Raw genomic sequence first — 16,445 nt, forward strand, 5'->3', positions numbered from 1 at the left:
AAGAGAAGAAGAACTATACAGTTTATGAAATAGAGTGGTTAAAGATTGAGTTTCCCACATCAGTTCTGGGACCAAGCTGATTATTACACTTAGCCTGCCTTAGAAATGATTGCAACCCAACAGAGTATCTTTTCAAATGTTTCAGCTATTGCCTTTTAACTTCATTTTGCTCCCCTCAATGCCTAGCTGGTTTCTTCTGATTTCATGTAGTTTAAATTGAATTTTCATATTCTCCTTCTCTTTTTTGTTTAAATGTGATGTTGTAATAAGACCTTATGAGATGTCAATATCTAATTTTTTTTCCTGGTACAAAATTTAGAACTGATTTTTGTACAGTGAATTTTCATTGCTCAGAAATAATTCAGTGTATGTACTTGATGTTGACAGAAATTCAGCATGTTTTCGTGAAGGTCCAGTAGAAACAGAGTTTATAAAATTTCATAATGAATTTACCTTATAAGGCATTTACATTGTCTCTCTTGCCACATTATGACAAGAAAAGTAACCCCACCCCCAAACTAATTCTGTGACATCATGGCAATTTTTTTTAAAGCAAACACAATTTGTTTTTCACATTGTTCTGATGTTTAATAACAGTTTGCTGTTATTTATTCTTTTTATGTGCTTTTTAATCAGATACAAATTTTAGTAGGGAAGTAAGCAAACATTCCTAAAAATGAATTATAAACAACTGTTTTAGAATACTAAAAGGATTTTAAAACTTTCAATTCAACAAAGTTAATATTTTTCCCTAATTGAAATAATGGAAAAACATAAGTGTAGACACTTTGATGGCTTAGGGGAGATGGTCTTCAGGCCCCCAGAGTCATGTTCCTTAGCAGCCATTGTTGAGATCTGGTTCCACTACAGTCCTGCATGGTAGGCACCATTTTGTCTTCTTCAGAAGGTTCATCTAGACATTGATTACTGTTAACATGTCTCAAGGTGAGTCTCTGTAAAAGATAACCAATAATCAGTGCAACATGTTTTATGTTAAACTGCACTAGCTCATCAGATTAAATCTACTCTCTAAAATATCTTTTATGATCTTTTGGTATAAGCATTGTGCTGATGTTTGTAAAAGGAGCTGTGCACAGGTGGCTCTGAGTTAATTATTATACAACTTTCATTGTTACGATTTCATCATTGTCTAATACACCTTTATTTGCAGATGGTTAAAGAAATTGGCTGATATTTATCCTGCACTGCCAAGAATTCAGACTCGTTTGCAAAGAACCTATTTGTGAGTTCAGAGTCCAGTTGAAGAGTGCAAATATTAACAGTCTTTTACAGAATCTTAGTTTTCTTAGGCATGTGTTATTTAGTAACCATTTGGCAAACATGCAAAGAGATGTCACTGCTGGGACTCAAAACTTCAAGAAATGTTCCCATTTCAAAATACTGTATAAGCCATAGAGTGTCTGATTGTGAGACATTCATTATAGGTGAGTAATTATCATGGCAACAAAGATCTGTCTTACTTGATAGTGTGATCATCATATTTAGTTTGCCTTTTTAGGGATCTTAAATACCAACATCAAATAAAAATGTGATGGACATATATTTTAAAATATTATATCTATATATTTTCATAATAATATCTATTAATAAGCATCTTCTCAGTATCCAAATGCTAAAATGTAATTCCAATAATTTCATCATGTTAACCAGTCATTACATCTCTTTTGAGTTCATATTTACATTTTTACGTCATAGTTTTGAACTTTTAAGATAAACATTTTAAGTACACAAGGCTTTACATACATAATAATTTATGCACTAATTATATACAATATCATATACTGTTCTGCTCAGTTGGTCTAGAACCATACTATATGAAAAATTCCCCAGCCAGAAGAGGTATGTTGAATGTGGAAGGTGATTTGCAAATGTATCTTGAAAAAAACATGCCAAATACTTTTGTTGCAAATTACCGAAATTAAAGGCAGACAAACACTTTTTTTTGGGGGGGTGGACTCTTGATGGGCTTCCCAGTGGTGCTAGTGGTAAACTGGTAAAGTGTCAATGCAGGAGACATGAGAGCTGTGGGTTCAATCCCTGGGTCAGGAAGATCCCCTTTCTTTTCGTGAAGAGGGCATGGCAGCCCACTCCAGTATTCTTGCACCGAGAATCCCATGGACAGAGGAGCCTGGTAGGCTATAGTCCATAGGGTCACATAGTCAGACATGACTGAAGCAACTTAGTACGGGCTCTTGATATTATATTGAAAGTTGGAAGATAAAAAATGCAGGGGGCATGTGCACACACACACACACACACACACACAAAAGTGGGAGAGAAACACTGCCCAGACATTTACTGTTTGTTTTGGATTAGGACTACAAACACCCTGGACTGCACTGTCCTGAGAAGATAGAATGGAAAATAAGCTTGTGGTAAAGGATGCTATAGACAACAAGCAGGAAATTAAAAGAGCAAGGCTATTAGATGTGAAGAAGATTTGAAAACTTTGGCCTTTGTTGTTGCTCTTTTCAATACATGAAGGCCATTTATACTGAAAAACAGACAAAAGAAGAAATGGCCAAAGATAGGCAAGAAGATAGCTGATTTATGCTTATAATGCCAGAAATTATGTTGTTGGTTTATGAACCAATAGCCAGATTGAAAAAAGATACAAAACAAAAGCATTGTTTTTAGAAAATTCCAGTTAAAAATCAACAAAATACTTTTCATTTTTGTTACATACCTGAGGTCCTTTGTGTATGTATGTCCTTTTCCAAAAAAGCCACTTACCCTTGTATGCTTCTATTAGATCTTTTAAAAAACATGTATATGACTTTAAGGATTAGATTGAATATGTATTGTCAACTACACATATAATGATAATTTTTAAAACAGTATTCTTTAAAAAAAATTTTTGAAGGAATTCGTTAGTAGTCAAAAGCCACTGCTGTTAAGATAACAACCAACCAAGGAAAGTATTCTCCTTTTCGGTGTAGTGGGGTAGAAAGATCAGTCATTTTAGGGGTAGATAGCCATAAATGTGAATTTCTGCTCCCCAAGTTACTAGCTATGAAGATTTGGGCAAGCTACTAAATCATTCTGAAGACTTAGATTCCTTCAGATGCTTAGTTATACTTACTATATATATATATATGTAATTATACTTACTATATATATATATATAAAATTATACTTACTATATATATATATATATAAATGCTGTTTTCCCTACTGCTTAAAAAATCTGACCTTTAGTCAACTATCTGTGATCTCCTGCCAACCCGATAAGGGTAAAATTGTTAACTATAATATGTTTAAAGGCATAGTTATGGTAAACATGACCTTTGATTGATTTACTGCATCTTCATCTGATAAACTGCATTATAATACCTGACAGGAAGCCAAGCAGTGGGCTTTTCTAAGTGCAAAGTGTACTTTTGCATATTCCCTCGCGTTTTGGGCAGCTGTTAGAGAGATTGTCTCTTTTGAGGCATAGGCTATTCCACCAGGGTAGTTTTCCACAGCTGCTTGATGTCACTCCCATGCCCTTGCTCAGGACTATCACCTGTGGAGAAGCTTGCTCTCATAGGAGTATATAAACTGCTATAGAACAGTCTTATGGACTCTGTGGGAGAGGGAGAGGGTGGGAAGATTTGGGAGAGTGACATTGAAACATGTAGAATATCATGTAAGAAACGAGTCGCCAGTCCAGGGTCGATGCACGATACTGGATGCTTGGGGCTGGTGCACTGGGACGACCCAGAGGGATGGTGTGGGGAGGGAGGAGGGAGGAGGGTTCAGGATGGGGAACACATGTATGCCTGTGGCGGATTCATTTTGATATTTGGCAAAACTAATACAATTATGTAAAGTTTAAAAAAAAAAAAAAAAACTGCTATGGAACTTTTGCAGAGTCTGAGAACCAATGTGTGGTTTCTGCCCTTGCATTCTGTAAGTTGACTTGTGAGACTAAATAGTTAAATCTGAGAAGACCACTTGATGGGCATTATTGCACTTTCCATTGTTCCTTTGAAAACAAATGAAGATAATCAATGCAAATTGCCTTGTATAAAAGTTCTCTTTGTGCAAAAAGTCCAGACTTCTCCAGCTTTCCAATATATGTTTGGAATGCCCTTGTCTCAAGTGTAAGCCTAATCTAAACAACACCCCTTCTTTCTTCTCCTTTCCTCTCCATGCTTCATTTCCAATCTTGTCACAAATATTCCAAGCTCAATTGTGTCTTCTACTATCAACCTTTTATTATTAATCTGAACCAGACCAGTTCCCTGACTTCCTATATGTTCTCATAGGGAAGAATTGGACATTATGATAGGTTTTTTTTTTTACAGTACAGTAATCCCCTTAAAATCAAGAACCAGGACAGGTACATATTTGTACTCTTTACAAGAATGCCATACCAGTTTTTTGACTTAAACTGAATAATGGTTTATATTATTGCCTACTGTGAAGATATTCACAATCACACAAGTCAGAAATGGAAGTACAGTTCTTAAAAGCTTTTATTATTATATCACTTAAGTAACCACAGAAAGTGCTTAGAAATAATTTACTTCATAAAGGTTTTGAAAATTAGTCTTCAACAATGCATTTAAGTTTCCAGTTAAAATAGTAAACTTTAGAAAGGATATGTTATATTTTCACACAATGTATCTGAATACAGATTAACAAAATTTAATAATTGCAGCCTTCTAAAAACAATGTTTGGCTATGTTTTTTTATTGTTTTTTTTTCCCCCAGCTGTAATACAAAATCTCTTGTCATATAGACATGGGTATAGTTAGCCTAAAAAGAGCTTATATGCTACAATGTAATTCCATCACTTATGCTTATATATATTTGAAATATGGAAAAAACTGGAAAATACCTATTGATAATAAGCAAATACCACTTAATATATGCAGCCACCAAAGTAATGAGCACCTAAAGATGAAGAATAGCTCCATGGAGAAATACCACATAAAAATTTTTAAAACACATTTTAAAGAAGTAAGTTTAGATTCAATACAGAGCATAACACAAACACTAAAATTTTATAAAGTCTGCAATACAAACCTCCAAAATTATTTGAGAAAGTAATCAGTAGAATTCTTAAAAATATTTCTAAAAATTTCCATTCTTGTATAGTTTCTTAGAAGCCATTTTTGCAAAGGGCTATCATTACATATTTCCACAGCAGGCTGTTGGGAGCCATCAGCTACTTTGCTTACTGAGAGACAGGACTGGGTGATTATGTGAAGAAGAGTGTGGGTCTGTTTGACAAAGAAAATAATGAATAATGACAAAAATCAAGTACAAAGGCAGTAATAAATCAGTCATTCTCAGCAATATATAATTTCTACTGGGTAAACACGGAAAGCACACATCACACTAATTGCATTCATGGAACTTTGAGCTACATCCCTTCAGTAGGAGTAACTGAAGATAAGACTGAGAATATGGAGAAAAGCCTGAGATCAAATGGTGAAACATTTGAGAAAAAAGTTTATTTTGGATAGAAAATATTATATGCTTAGCGTTCATCCCAGCAATAAAATGCTCTTAGCATTAAGTGAATTATTTTTCTCTAGGTACTTCAGACAAAACGTTAACCAGAGGAAATTTGAAATCTGAAATAATCCCTTTGAGATAAGTTATTTTTCATTAAAAAAAAAATACATAAAACATTTAGTGCCTTCATTTGTTTGGAAAAACAAGTATTTTTTTCCTTAGTATTCTGTATAGAAGAGGTACCAATTGTTAATATTTTTTTCTAGTAATTTTAATCACTTTTATGTAATTGAGCTCATCTAGTTAAATAGGCCTGACTTTATATTCTGGGCATCATTTTTAAAATTAAATATTCTAAAAACCTAAAAAATAATTTCTACAAAGGATCTTGCCAAAAATCATTTAACTGTCCACTGGGGATATGCACTTTGGAGTTACTAGGAGGAATGCCGGGACAGACATCTCTGAACATCTCTCTCCACGTGTATCTCAGTTCTTGAAATCCCAAGATCAAAAGATATGAACATTTTAATATGTATTAGCAAAATAAAAATTCTATTAAACATCTATAATAATTATTTTGTAATAATAGCAGCAGCTTTATTGTGCACTATATGTCAGAATACTGTATTTGTATTGGTTTAACTGCATCTGCATCAGTACTGTGTTGCCACTATAAACATTTCTTGACATATGGCCAGGATAAAGAATGATATGGGTAAAAGAACACATATGAAATGACTTTATATAGTTATTTAATGGTTTTTCATATTTATTTAAAATAACTTCTTTTTCATTTTCATTGGTTAATTTTTATTTTGCCTATGCTCTTTATACAGGACTGTGGATATTTTTATATTGGGTGTACATATTTTCTTTTAAATACTCCTTTTAAGCGTACCAGCCCTTGTCATATTTATTACAAATGCCTCTGACAACTTTAGGAAACTGTCATATTAACTCAGTTTTGAAGGCAATATGACATACAGGCTGACAAGCAGCATACTGCCAAATATCATTTTGCATGGCATTATTTAAAATATTCACTAGAACAGGGAAATATGAACCCTAAGAATATTGTTTTTTGTTTATAATATAGTATTACTTATTCTTTACTGAAGCATGGAAAATTATTTCCTAAAATTTACAAAATTTCAGTCATACTATTTTAAGATACATAAGAAAAGTATTAATTCCTGTCTTTAAACATTGTTTTGCTATTTACTACAAGCTGTGTCATGGAGTATTTTCAACTTTACCCCTTTAAAGATTGTAAAGATACAATTAGAGCTGAAAGTCAACTGGACTCAGGCAAGGGAAACAATTTTGGTGACAAAATATGAATCATAAAATTAGGTAATACCTTTGTACCTTTGGATTAAAAAGCACCTAGTAAAAAATTTGATATTTTAATGCACAAATAGAAGTGACTGCATGGGTGATTGAAAACCAGCCATACAGGTGTCAGTTTAAAAGATGCCATACTAAAAGTTTGAAATGAAAATAATTATTGCTATATATAATGATAAAGTAAGAATAAACTTGGACTATTAGAGATATTTAATTTAATAGCAAAAGCAATAGGATTTCCCCTATTGATCAAGTACAGAATAAAGATTATTTAAATACTAATATAGTAAAGTTCTTATTCAGAATATTAAGTATGATCTCCCAATAAGGTGATCTGTGCACTTGTTAGAATAGAATATGAGTATTAAACAAGTCTGTAAGAGTATTTAACAAGCAAGAACTAAATACTAAACTACTGAAATTCCTATTCACTAATTGTTTCTAATAATACGTAAATCACAGCTATGGGTCAGTAGAACTATGGAAATATAATACATGGCTGATACACACAGCTTTCAAAAAGTAAATCAAGCCACTATTTTTATTAGGAATGCTACTCAGGGAATTGGCTGGGTTGGCAACTATAGATGACTTACCTTGAAATTATATTCCCATTTACCTGCTTTCTGATAAAGGTAAATAAAAGAGGAGTGTTAAAAATCTAAATATAAGCTTCTGTAATTTCAGTAATTATAATCCCACATATTTAACCTACTAAAGAAAATTCCTGATATTGTGACTCTGAGAAACATTTGATACAGATGGATATCAAATTCATAACAAATATTTTCTCAGTCAATTTGCTCAGTCACATGAGACACGAGACTTATTTTTAGCTTCATATTTTGTTTCCTTTTTTTCTTTGTTGCACAGTGTTTGTGGAACATAAGTGTTCTGTTCTAAAATTAGATTCTCACACTGTATGTAGCAGCCTGGATGTTCAAAAAGAAATGTTACTATGTGCACTTATTGCAGTAAAATGTAAATTTCAAATGGATTGGAACACAGTTGCAACAAAATAGGATAATATAAGAAAACCTGAATAAGAGAATGGATGGATGACAGACCTTTATAACTAATCTTTAAAATATTTCAAGGAGATGAAATTTAGTCTTTTTTCTTTTAACTTTGTGGCAGTGGGCTTTTGTTACACCAAAGTGTTCAAGTAATTTATTCAAGAGTTCTGGACCAGGTGGGGATCTTTCAGTTGTGCTGATGATGCTTTGGTTGCCCCCAAAATGAACACATCTGGCCAGGTATAAAGTGGTACTGAATTAATTTCATGGTTGTGCTGTTTAAGAAATATTTAATTAAGAAAGTGGGAAACTCTGTATTTCAAATCAAAGTTGGCCAAAGATATGTATTTATTACCAACATGTGCTTTAGTTTAACTCAAATAAAAGGTGAAACAATTAGATATTATATTATGAGTATGTATGGCTAAAATTTGTAAACAGTCAGACCACATTGACAAAATAGTCTTACGACTTACCATTTATCTAAACAGACCATATTTAACTGCAGTACATCTTTCTCATTATTTAGGAAATAAGGAATTCTGTGTGAATACAATTTGGTACCAAAATAATTGATAATATTTAACCATTTCTTTCATTTGTAGTACTGTACAGTTAGCTTATCAGATCCAGACATGCTGGGACCTGGGACCCCTTGCTGTAGTGCTTGCACCTGGACAGACATTTCCTTGAGCTACAGATTGCTTCTGCTCCTGCTAAGTCATGTCAGTCATGCCCAACTCTGTGCGACCCCATAGACGGCAGCCCACCAGGCTCCGCCATCCCTGGGATTCTCCAGGCAAGAACACTGGAGTGGGTTGCCATTTCCTTCTCCAATGCATGCAAAGGAAAAGTGAAAGTGAAGTCGCTCAGTCGTGTCTGACTCAGCGACCCCGTGGACTGAAGCCTACCAGGCTCCTCCGTCCATGGGATTTTCCAGAGCTACAGATTAAGGAACTAAAAATAGAACTGCATACAGGCACAGTTGGGGTAAATAATGAACAAAAAGATACAAAAAGACCAAAAAACAGGGAGCAAAAGCAGGGTACTACCAATGCCCCCTGCATAATACCACCAAAGGGATGGGCAAAACACCTAAGCCACCCCTCTAGCCTGACCCTTGGACACATCCCTATCTTCATCTCATACAAAGATCCTCCCACCAGAGAGCAAGAAAGGAAAACAGTTACTTGTTTTCACTCTCTTCTGTGACCTCCTGGGGGATAGGGGTGAGATTTTTCCTTACATGGGATAAGGGTAAGGGTGTGCTTTTGTTCCAGGCTGTTCAGAGGTGGCCGTTGCGTTTGTGGTCCATAATTTGCCCCAGCTATGAATGCGTGCAGTTGTTTCTAGTCCCTTACAGTTTCTTTGTAATTTGTAGCTGGAGGAGACATTTGTCTAGGTGCAATCATTATTACACCACTGCAGCAAAGGGTCTCGGGTCCCGGCCTGTGTCAAGAACATCAGTCAGGAAGCAGTGGAGTGTAGTGGAAAGATGGCTAAATTTAGTGCCAGAAACTTGTGCTGTACACATTTAGGTAAGGAATTTAAACCACATTAAGCTTTGTTTTATTGATGTGAAAAATACAAATAATAATAATATTATCTTTTACGACTATTGTAAGAATTGCATGAGACAATAGATAAAATTCAGTTCAGTTCGGTTCAGTCACTCAAACGTGTCTGACTCTTTGAGACCCCATGAATCGCAGCACAGGCCTCCCTGTCCATCACCAACTCCTGGAGTTCACTCAAACTCACGTCCATCAAGTCGGTGATGCAATCCAGCCATCTCATCCTCTGTCGTCCCCTTCTCCTCCTGCCCCCAATCCCTCCCAGCATCAGAGTCTTTTCCAGTGAGTCAACTCTTCGCATGAGGTGGCCAAAGTGCTGGAGTTTCAGCTTTAGCATCATTCCTTCAAAGAACACCCAGGGCTGATCTCCTTTAGCATGGACTGGTTGGATCTCCTTGCAGTCCAAGGGACTCTCAAGAGTCTTCTCCAACACCACAAGCATCAATTCTTCGGCGCTTAGCTTTCTTCACAGTCCAACTCTCGCATCCATACATGACCACTGGAAAAACCATAGCCTTGACTAGACGGACCTTTGTTGGCAAAGTAATGTCTCTGCTTTTGAATATGCTATCTAGATTGGTCATAACTTTTCTTCCAAGGAGTAAGCGTCTTTTGATTTCATGGCTGCAGTCACCATCTTCAGTGATTTTGGAGACCAGAAAAATAAAGTCTGACACTGTTTCCACTGTTTCCCCATCTATTTGCCATGAAGTGATGGGACAAGATGCCATGATCTTCATTTTCTGAATGTTGAGCTTTAAGCCAACTTTTTCACTTTCCTCTTTCACCTTCATCAAGAGGCTTTTGAGTTCCTCTTCACTTTCTGCCATAAGGGTGGTGTCATCTGCATATCTGAGGGTATTGATATTTCTCCCGGCAATCTTGATTCCAGCTTGGGCTTCTTCCAGCCCAGCATTTCTCATGATGTACTCTGCATAGAAGTTAAATAAGCAGGGTGACAATATACAGCCTTGACATACTCCTTTTCCTATTTAAAAACAATCTGTTGTTCCATGTCCAGTTCTAACTGTTGCTTCCTGCCCTGCATACAGGTTTCTCAAGAGGCAGGTCCAGTGGTCTAGTATTCCTATCTCTTTCAGAATTTTCCACAGTTTATTGTGATCCACACAGTGAAAGGCTTTGGCATAGTCAATAAAGCAGATGTTTTTCTGGAACTCTCATGCTTTTTTGATGATCCAGCGGATGTTGGCAATTTGATCTCTGGTTCCTTTGCCTTTTCTAAAACCAGCTTGAACATCTGGAATTCATGGTTCACATATTGCTCAAGCCTGGCTTGGAGAATTTTGAGCATTACTTTACTAGCATGTGAGATGAGTTCAATTGTGCAGTAGTTTGAGCATTTTTTGGCATTGCCTTTCTTTGGGATTGGAATGAAAACTGACCTTTTCCAGTCCTATGGCCACTGCTGAGTTTTCCAAATTTGCTGGCATATTGAGTGCAGCATTTTCACAGCATTATCTTTCAGGATTTGAAATAGCTCAATTGTATTTCCATCACCGCCACCAGCTTTGTTTGTAGTGATGCTTTTTAAGGCCCACTTGACTTCACATTCCAGGATGTCTGGCCCTAGGTGAGTGTGAGTGATCACACCATCGTGATTTTCTGGGTCATGAAGATCTTTTTTGTACAGTTCTTCTGTGTATTCTTGCCACCTCTTCTTAATATCTTCTGCTTCTGTTAGGTCCATACCATTTCTGTCCTTTATTGAGCCCATCTTTGTATGAAATGTTCCCTTGTTCTAGTCTTTCCCATTCTATTGTTTTCCTCTATTTCTTTGCATTGATAGCTGAGGAAGGCTTTCTTATCTCTCCTTGCTATTCTTTGGACCTCTGGTTTCAAATGGGTATATCTTTCCTTTTTTCCTTTGCTTTTTGCTTTTCTTCTTTTCACAGCTATTTGTAAGGCCTCCTCAGACAGCCATTTTGCTTTTTTTGCATTTCTTTTTCTTGGGGATGATCTTTATTCCTGTCTCCTGTACAATGTCACGAACCTCCGTCAATAGTTCATCAGGCACTCTATCAGATCTAGTCCCTTAAATCTATTTCTCACTTCCACTGTATAATCATAGGGGATTTGATTTATGTCATACCTGAATGGTCTAGTGGTTTTCCTCACTTTCTTCAATTTAAGTCTGAATTTGGCAATAAGGAGTTCATGATCTGAGCCACAGTCAACTCCCAGTCTTGTTTTTGCTGACTGTATAGAGCATCTCCATCTTTTGCTGCAAAGAATATAATCATTCTGATTTTGGTGTTGACCATCTGGTGATGTCCATGTGTAGAGTCTTCTCTTGTGTTGTTGGAAGAGGGTATTTGGTATGACCAGTGCATTCTCTTGGCAGAAGTCTATTAGCCTTTGCCCTGCTTCATTCCATACTCCAAGGCCAAATTTGCCTGTTACTCCAGGTGTTTCTTAACTTCCTACTTTTGCACTCCAGTCCCCTATAATGAAATGGATATCTCTTTGGGGTGTTAGTTCTAGAAGGTCTTGGGGGTCTTCATAGAACCATTCAACTTCAGCTTCTTCAGCATTACTGGTTGAGGCATAGGCTTGGATTACTGTGATATTGAATGGTTTGCCTTGGAAACAAAGAGAGATCATTCTGTCGTTCTTGAGATTGCATCCAAGTACTGCATTTTGGACTCTCTTGTTGACCATGTTGGCTATTCCATTTCTTCTAAGGGATTCCTGCCCACAGTAGTAGATATAATGGTCATCTGATTTAAATTCACCCATTCCAGTCCATTTTGGTTCCCTGATACCTAGAATGTCTATGTTCACTCTTGCCATCTCCTGTTTGACCACTTCCAATTTGCCTTGACTCATGGACCTGCCATTCCAGGTTCCTATGCAATATTGGTCTTTATAGCATCGGACCTTGCTTCTTTCACCAGTCCCATTCACAGCTGGGTGTTGTTTGTGCTTTGGCTCCATCCCTTCATTCTTTCTGGAGTTATTTCTCCACTGATTTCCAGTAGCATATTGGGCACTGACCGACCTGGGGTATTCATCTTTCAGTGTCCTATCTTTCTGCCTTTTCATACTGTTCATGGGGTTCTCTAGGCAATAATACTGAAGTGGTTTGCCATTCCCTTCTCCAGTGGACCACATTGTTTGTATAATTATTCTATTTTCATGTGTCTCCTCTACATTATGTTTTCTACATTTTTTAATTTGGCAAAAGAATTTGTATTATTTAAAATTTTACAGTTAGAGAAGTTGAACATCATAATTTTGAAAACTAACAGTAAATTAAGCTATGAATATAATTATTAAGATGAGTGAATTACATTTCACAATACTTATGGCATATTATAAGCTTTATCATGTGTCTTTCATATTACAGTGCTCTAAAAATACTACAGTAGAATAACTACTAGGTATTCAAAATAGTAAATTTCTAAGAAAACTATATCTTAGCTGAAGCTACCTAATTTTTTTTAACCTTTCCTTCAAAATCCCTAAATGCCTCAATAATCTTGCTACTGGCTGGTAAATATATAAACAAGTATGCTGCTGCTGCTGCTGCTAAGTTGCTTCAGTCGTGTCTGACTCTGTGCAACCCCATAGACGGCAGCCCACCAGGCCCTGCCGTCCCTGGGATTCTCCAGGCAAGAACACTGGAGTGGGTTGCCATTTCCTCCTCCAATGCATGAAAGTGGAAAGTGAAAGTGAAGTCGCTCAGTCATGTCTGACTCTTAGCGACCCATGGACTGCAGCCCACCAGGCTCCTCCGCCCATGGGATTTTCCAGGCAAGAGTACTGGAGTGGGGTGCCATTGCCTTCTCCGATAAACAAGTATACACAATTGTAAACAATAGTTATTTTAAATATGAAGGAATTTGAATTATGACTTTAGAAGCCTTGTTACTCAAAAATTACAGAAAGTTTAAAGATTTAATGTGGTATTGTGAAATTCTATACTCATTCATCTCACAAAAAAATATATATTCATTTCCCCCTTAATATATGCTAGAAGTTGGTTTTTTAGCACAAACCCCATAAAATCCTAGTTTCCTAGTAAAAACTAAGGAACAACAAAAGCTTTTATTTTAAAACTTGCAGCGTCTCTCCTTTATTTGTACTTTTAATCTGTATTTTTTCTTGTTGAAGAGGTTAGAGGCTCAGGGTCCAGAATTATCCACGTCCATTATTGGAGTACATACCATCAATCCCCACCCAATCTTGAAGGTTGGTGATGGATGGTAACAGTTGAAGAGAAAAACTTGGTGGTCAGACAGAGAAGATGAATAACATATTAGGAAGACAAAAGAATCCAAGTGGAACACACTGGTGAAATATAAGAAGGATTCAAGGTGTCTGTCTTTAATAATGTTCCAGAAGAAAAATATTTGATGTGTAAGGAGCTTGATAATTTTGTATAAATTTTAGAGCCTAATATCAAATCTACATAACTAGTTTCAAATCACATCAGAATTCATTGTTTTCCTGATATTCCACTTAAGAAACTACAACATCTTACAAATTAAATTGTCATTCAAAAAGTGTTTAAAAAGAAGACCTTGTTAAAATATCAACAATACCAACAATCTGTAGTTTGCTTTTTAAAATGTTACTCCTGCAGAGCAGTACAGGCTTGCATAGAACACTGCATTTGTGAAATTCATTCACCTCTCTTGTATTATTTATCTTGTAAGAATAAAATTTACTTATCTTTAAATAAGTCACCAACCATTTAATGATGTGGGAAATGTAGCAGAGGTAACCAGTTAATTTTGCTAAGCAAAGAGAACTGAAGGAAATGCAGCTGTTGCCATTCCAGCTTCCTTATGCAGAGGAAAATATTTCTTTTTTATTAGCTCCATCTGATGGTTGATCTGGTTTTTACACACTGCCTGGCTATAAATTCCCAACAGTAATTTTATTGTTTTCTGTCCCTCTCTTCTATTATGAAAATGTGCTATCTTGTAAATTGCTCCTTAGCTGAGAATGTACATAATTTATTGAATTCTGCAAATATTTACTAATATAAAGAATATTCATGCTAATCTTGTAGCTTTTTTCTTTTTCCTTTAAGTTGAGAAGCATAAATATCACAGATTACATTAGTGTAAAAGCTAACATTTGAAAATATTATTGATATTGTCCTGTATGCACATCTTCGTAGAGGACACGCAAACCTCTTAGAGGGGCATGGCCCATCCATTACCTAATTTATGTTGAGCATGTTTGTGGTGATAACAAATTTTAAGCACATAAAAATGGCTATTTTCCTCATTCATATTTTATACTAATGGCGTAGTTCTGTAAAAACCTGTTTGTGTGATATACCATCCTAATGTTTTCAGCTGTGAACATGAGTGCTTGAAAGTGCAGTTCTTTCAATGCCGAGAAAGTTAGCTTGAAGGATCACTATTTGAAATACATGACTGAGTCTAGCATTAAATAAGAAGTTAAGAAAATACTGTACCTCAGCATCATACTCCCATAACTGATTTCCTCTCATATGGTGGCATTTTAACATGATTACAGGTCCATTGAGTCTAGAAACATCTAAGCACAAGTCATCGGTTCGGATTTCTTTGTCAGCAGTATAAGAAAATACCTGCAAATATAAAAGGCAGCTAATAAAATAATACCTCTTTTAAAAAATGTTGCAGTATAGCAAGATTTATCTGTGGAAGCTTTCATATCATATAAACTTGTGTTTTCAAATGATCTCTGCTATGTGATCTTGAGAAAGCTAGTTCATCTCTCTGTGTTCTTTTCCTCAAATACAAAATAGGTACCATGTCATGTGTTTTTTAAGGTTTTTATGAACTCTCAGTTTAACAAACTGAATTATTGTTATTTTTGTAATTCTGACTTGTTTTATTTTTTCCCTTTTATTTTTGTAAAATTGAATAGTTGATTTACAATGTTGTGTTAGTTTCAGGTGTACAGCACAGTGGTGTGTGTATGTGTATTCTTTCCCATTATAGGTTATGACATATTGAGTATCTCTGTCTTGATTATCTTTTGTATATAGTAGTGTATATGTTAACCCAGACTCCTAATTTATCCCTCTTTCCCACCCCATCTCTTTCGTCTTTGTTAGCAGAAGTTTGTTTTCTATGTCTGTGAGTCTGTTTTTGTTTTGGTCATTTGTATCATGTTTTAGATTCCACGTTATAAGTGATGTATGTTAATTGTTTGTCTGGCTTCCTTTGTGGCTCAGCTGGTAAGAATCTGCCTGCAATGCAGGAGACCTGGATTCGATTCCTGTGTTGGGAAGATCCCCTGGAGGAAGGAAAGGCTACCCACTCCTGTATTCTGGCCTGGAGAATCCCATGGACTGTGTATAGTCCATGGGGTCACAAAGAGTCAGACACGACCGAGCGACTTTCATTTTTGTCTGACTTACTTCACTTAGTATGATGATCTCTGGGTCCATCCATGTTGCTGCAGATGACATTATTTCATTCTTTTTTATGACCGAGTAATATTCCTCTGTATATATTCATATACTGCATCCTCTTCATCCATTCCTCTGTCAGTGGACATTTAGGCTGCTTCCAAGTCTTGGCTGTTGTAAATAGTGCTGCAGTGAACATTGGGGTGCATGTATCTTTTCCAGTAGAGTTTTCATCTTTTCTGGGTATTGTCCAGGAGTGGGACTGCTGGATCATGTGATAGTTCTACTATTAGGTTTTAAAGGAGCCTCCATACTGTTCTCCATAGTGGTAGTATCCATTTACATTCCCATCAACAGTGTATAAGGGTTCCTTTTTCTTCACCCTCTGTCTAGCACACACTTTTCAAAAACTTTTCAAGTTTTTGATGATGGCCATTCTGATTAGTGTAAGGTGATATACCTCTGTAGTTTTGATTTGCATTTGTCTCATGATTATGCATCTTTTCATGTGCCCTTTCAGAGAAGGCAGTGACACCCCACTCTGGTACTCTTGCCTGGAAAATCCCATGGGTGGAGGAGCCTGGTAGGCTGCAGTCCCTGGGGTCGCTAAGAGTCAGACACGACTGAGCGACTTCTTTCACTTTTCACTTTCATGCA

General features: G+C 36.1%; 1 protein-coding gene across 5 annotated transcripts in view; it reads right to left on the bottom strand.

Annotated features, from left to right (window-relative positions):
- Positions 1-538: 538 nt before the first annotated feature.
- GALNT13 (polypeptide N-acetylgalactosaminyltransferase 13) overlaps positions 539-16,445 on the bottom strand; it is a 655,617-nt gene continuing 639,710 nt past the window's right edge. For 4 of the 5 annotated variants that reach the window (XM_070767821.1, XM_070767827.1, XM_070767816.1 and 1 more), the window contains 3 exons: positions 14,865-14,999; positions 5,038-5,234; positions 823-953 (listed from right to left, as the gene is read on the bottom strand). In XM_070767821.1, coding sequence (XP_070623922.1) covers positions 5,046-5,234; positions 14,865-14,999 — 324 coding nt within the window. In that variant the 3' untranslated portion in view covers positions 823-953; positions 5,038-5,045. Of the gene's footprint in view, positions 954-5,037; positions 5,235-14,864; positions 15,000-16,445 lie in introns of all 5 variants that reach the window. The other variant, XM_019985184.2, reaches the window with a different exon arrangement.

This window comes from Bos indicus, chromosome 2, assembly GCF_029378745.1.
Source record: "Bos indicus isolate NIAB-ARS_2022 breed Sahiwal x Tharparkar chromosome 2, NIAB-ARS_B.indTharparkar_mat_pri_1.0, whole genome shotgun sequence".
NCBI lineage: Eukaryota > Metazoa > Chordata > Mammalia > Artiodactyla > Bovidae > Bos > Bos indicus.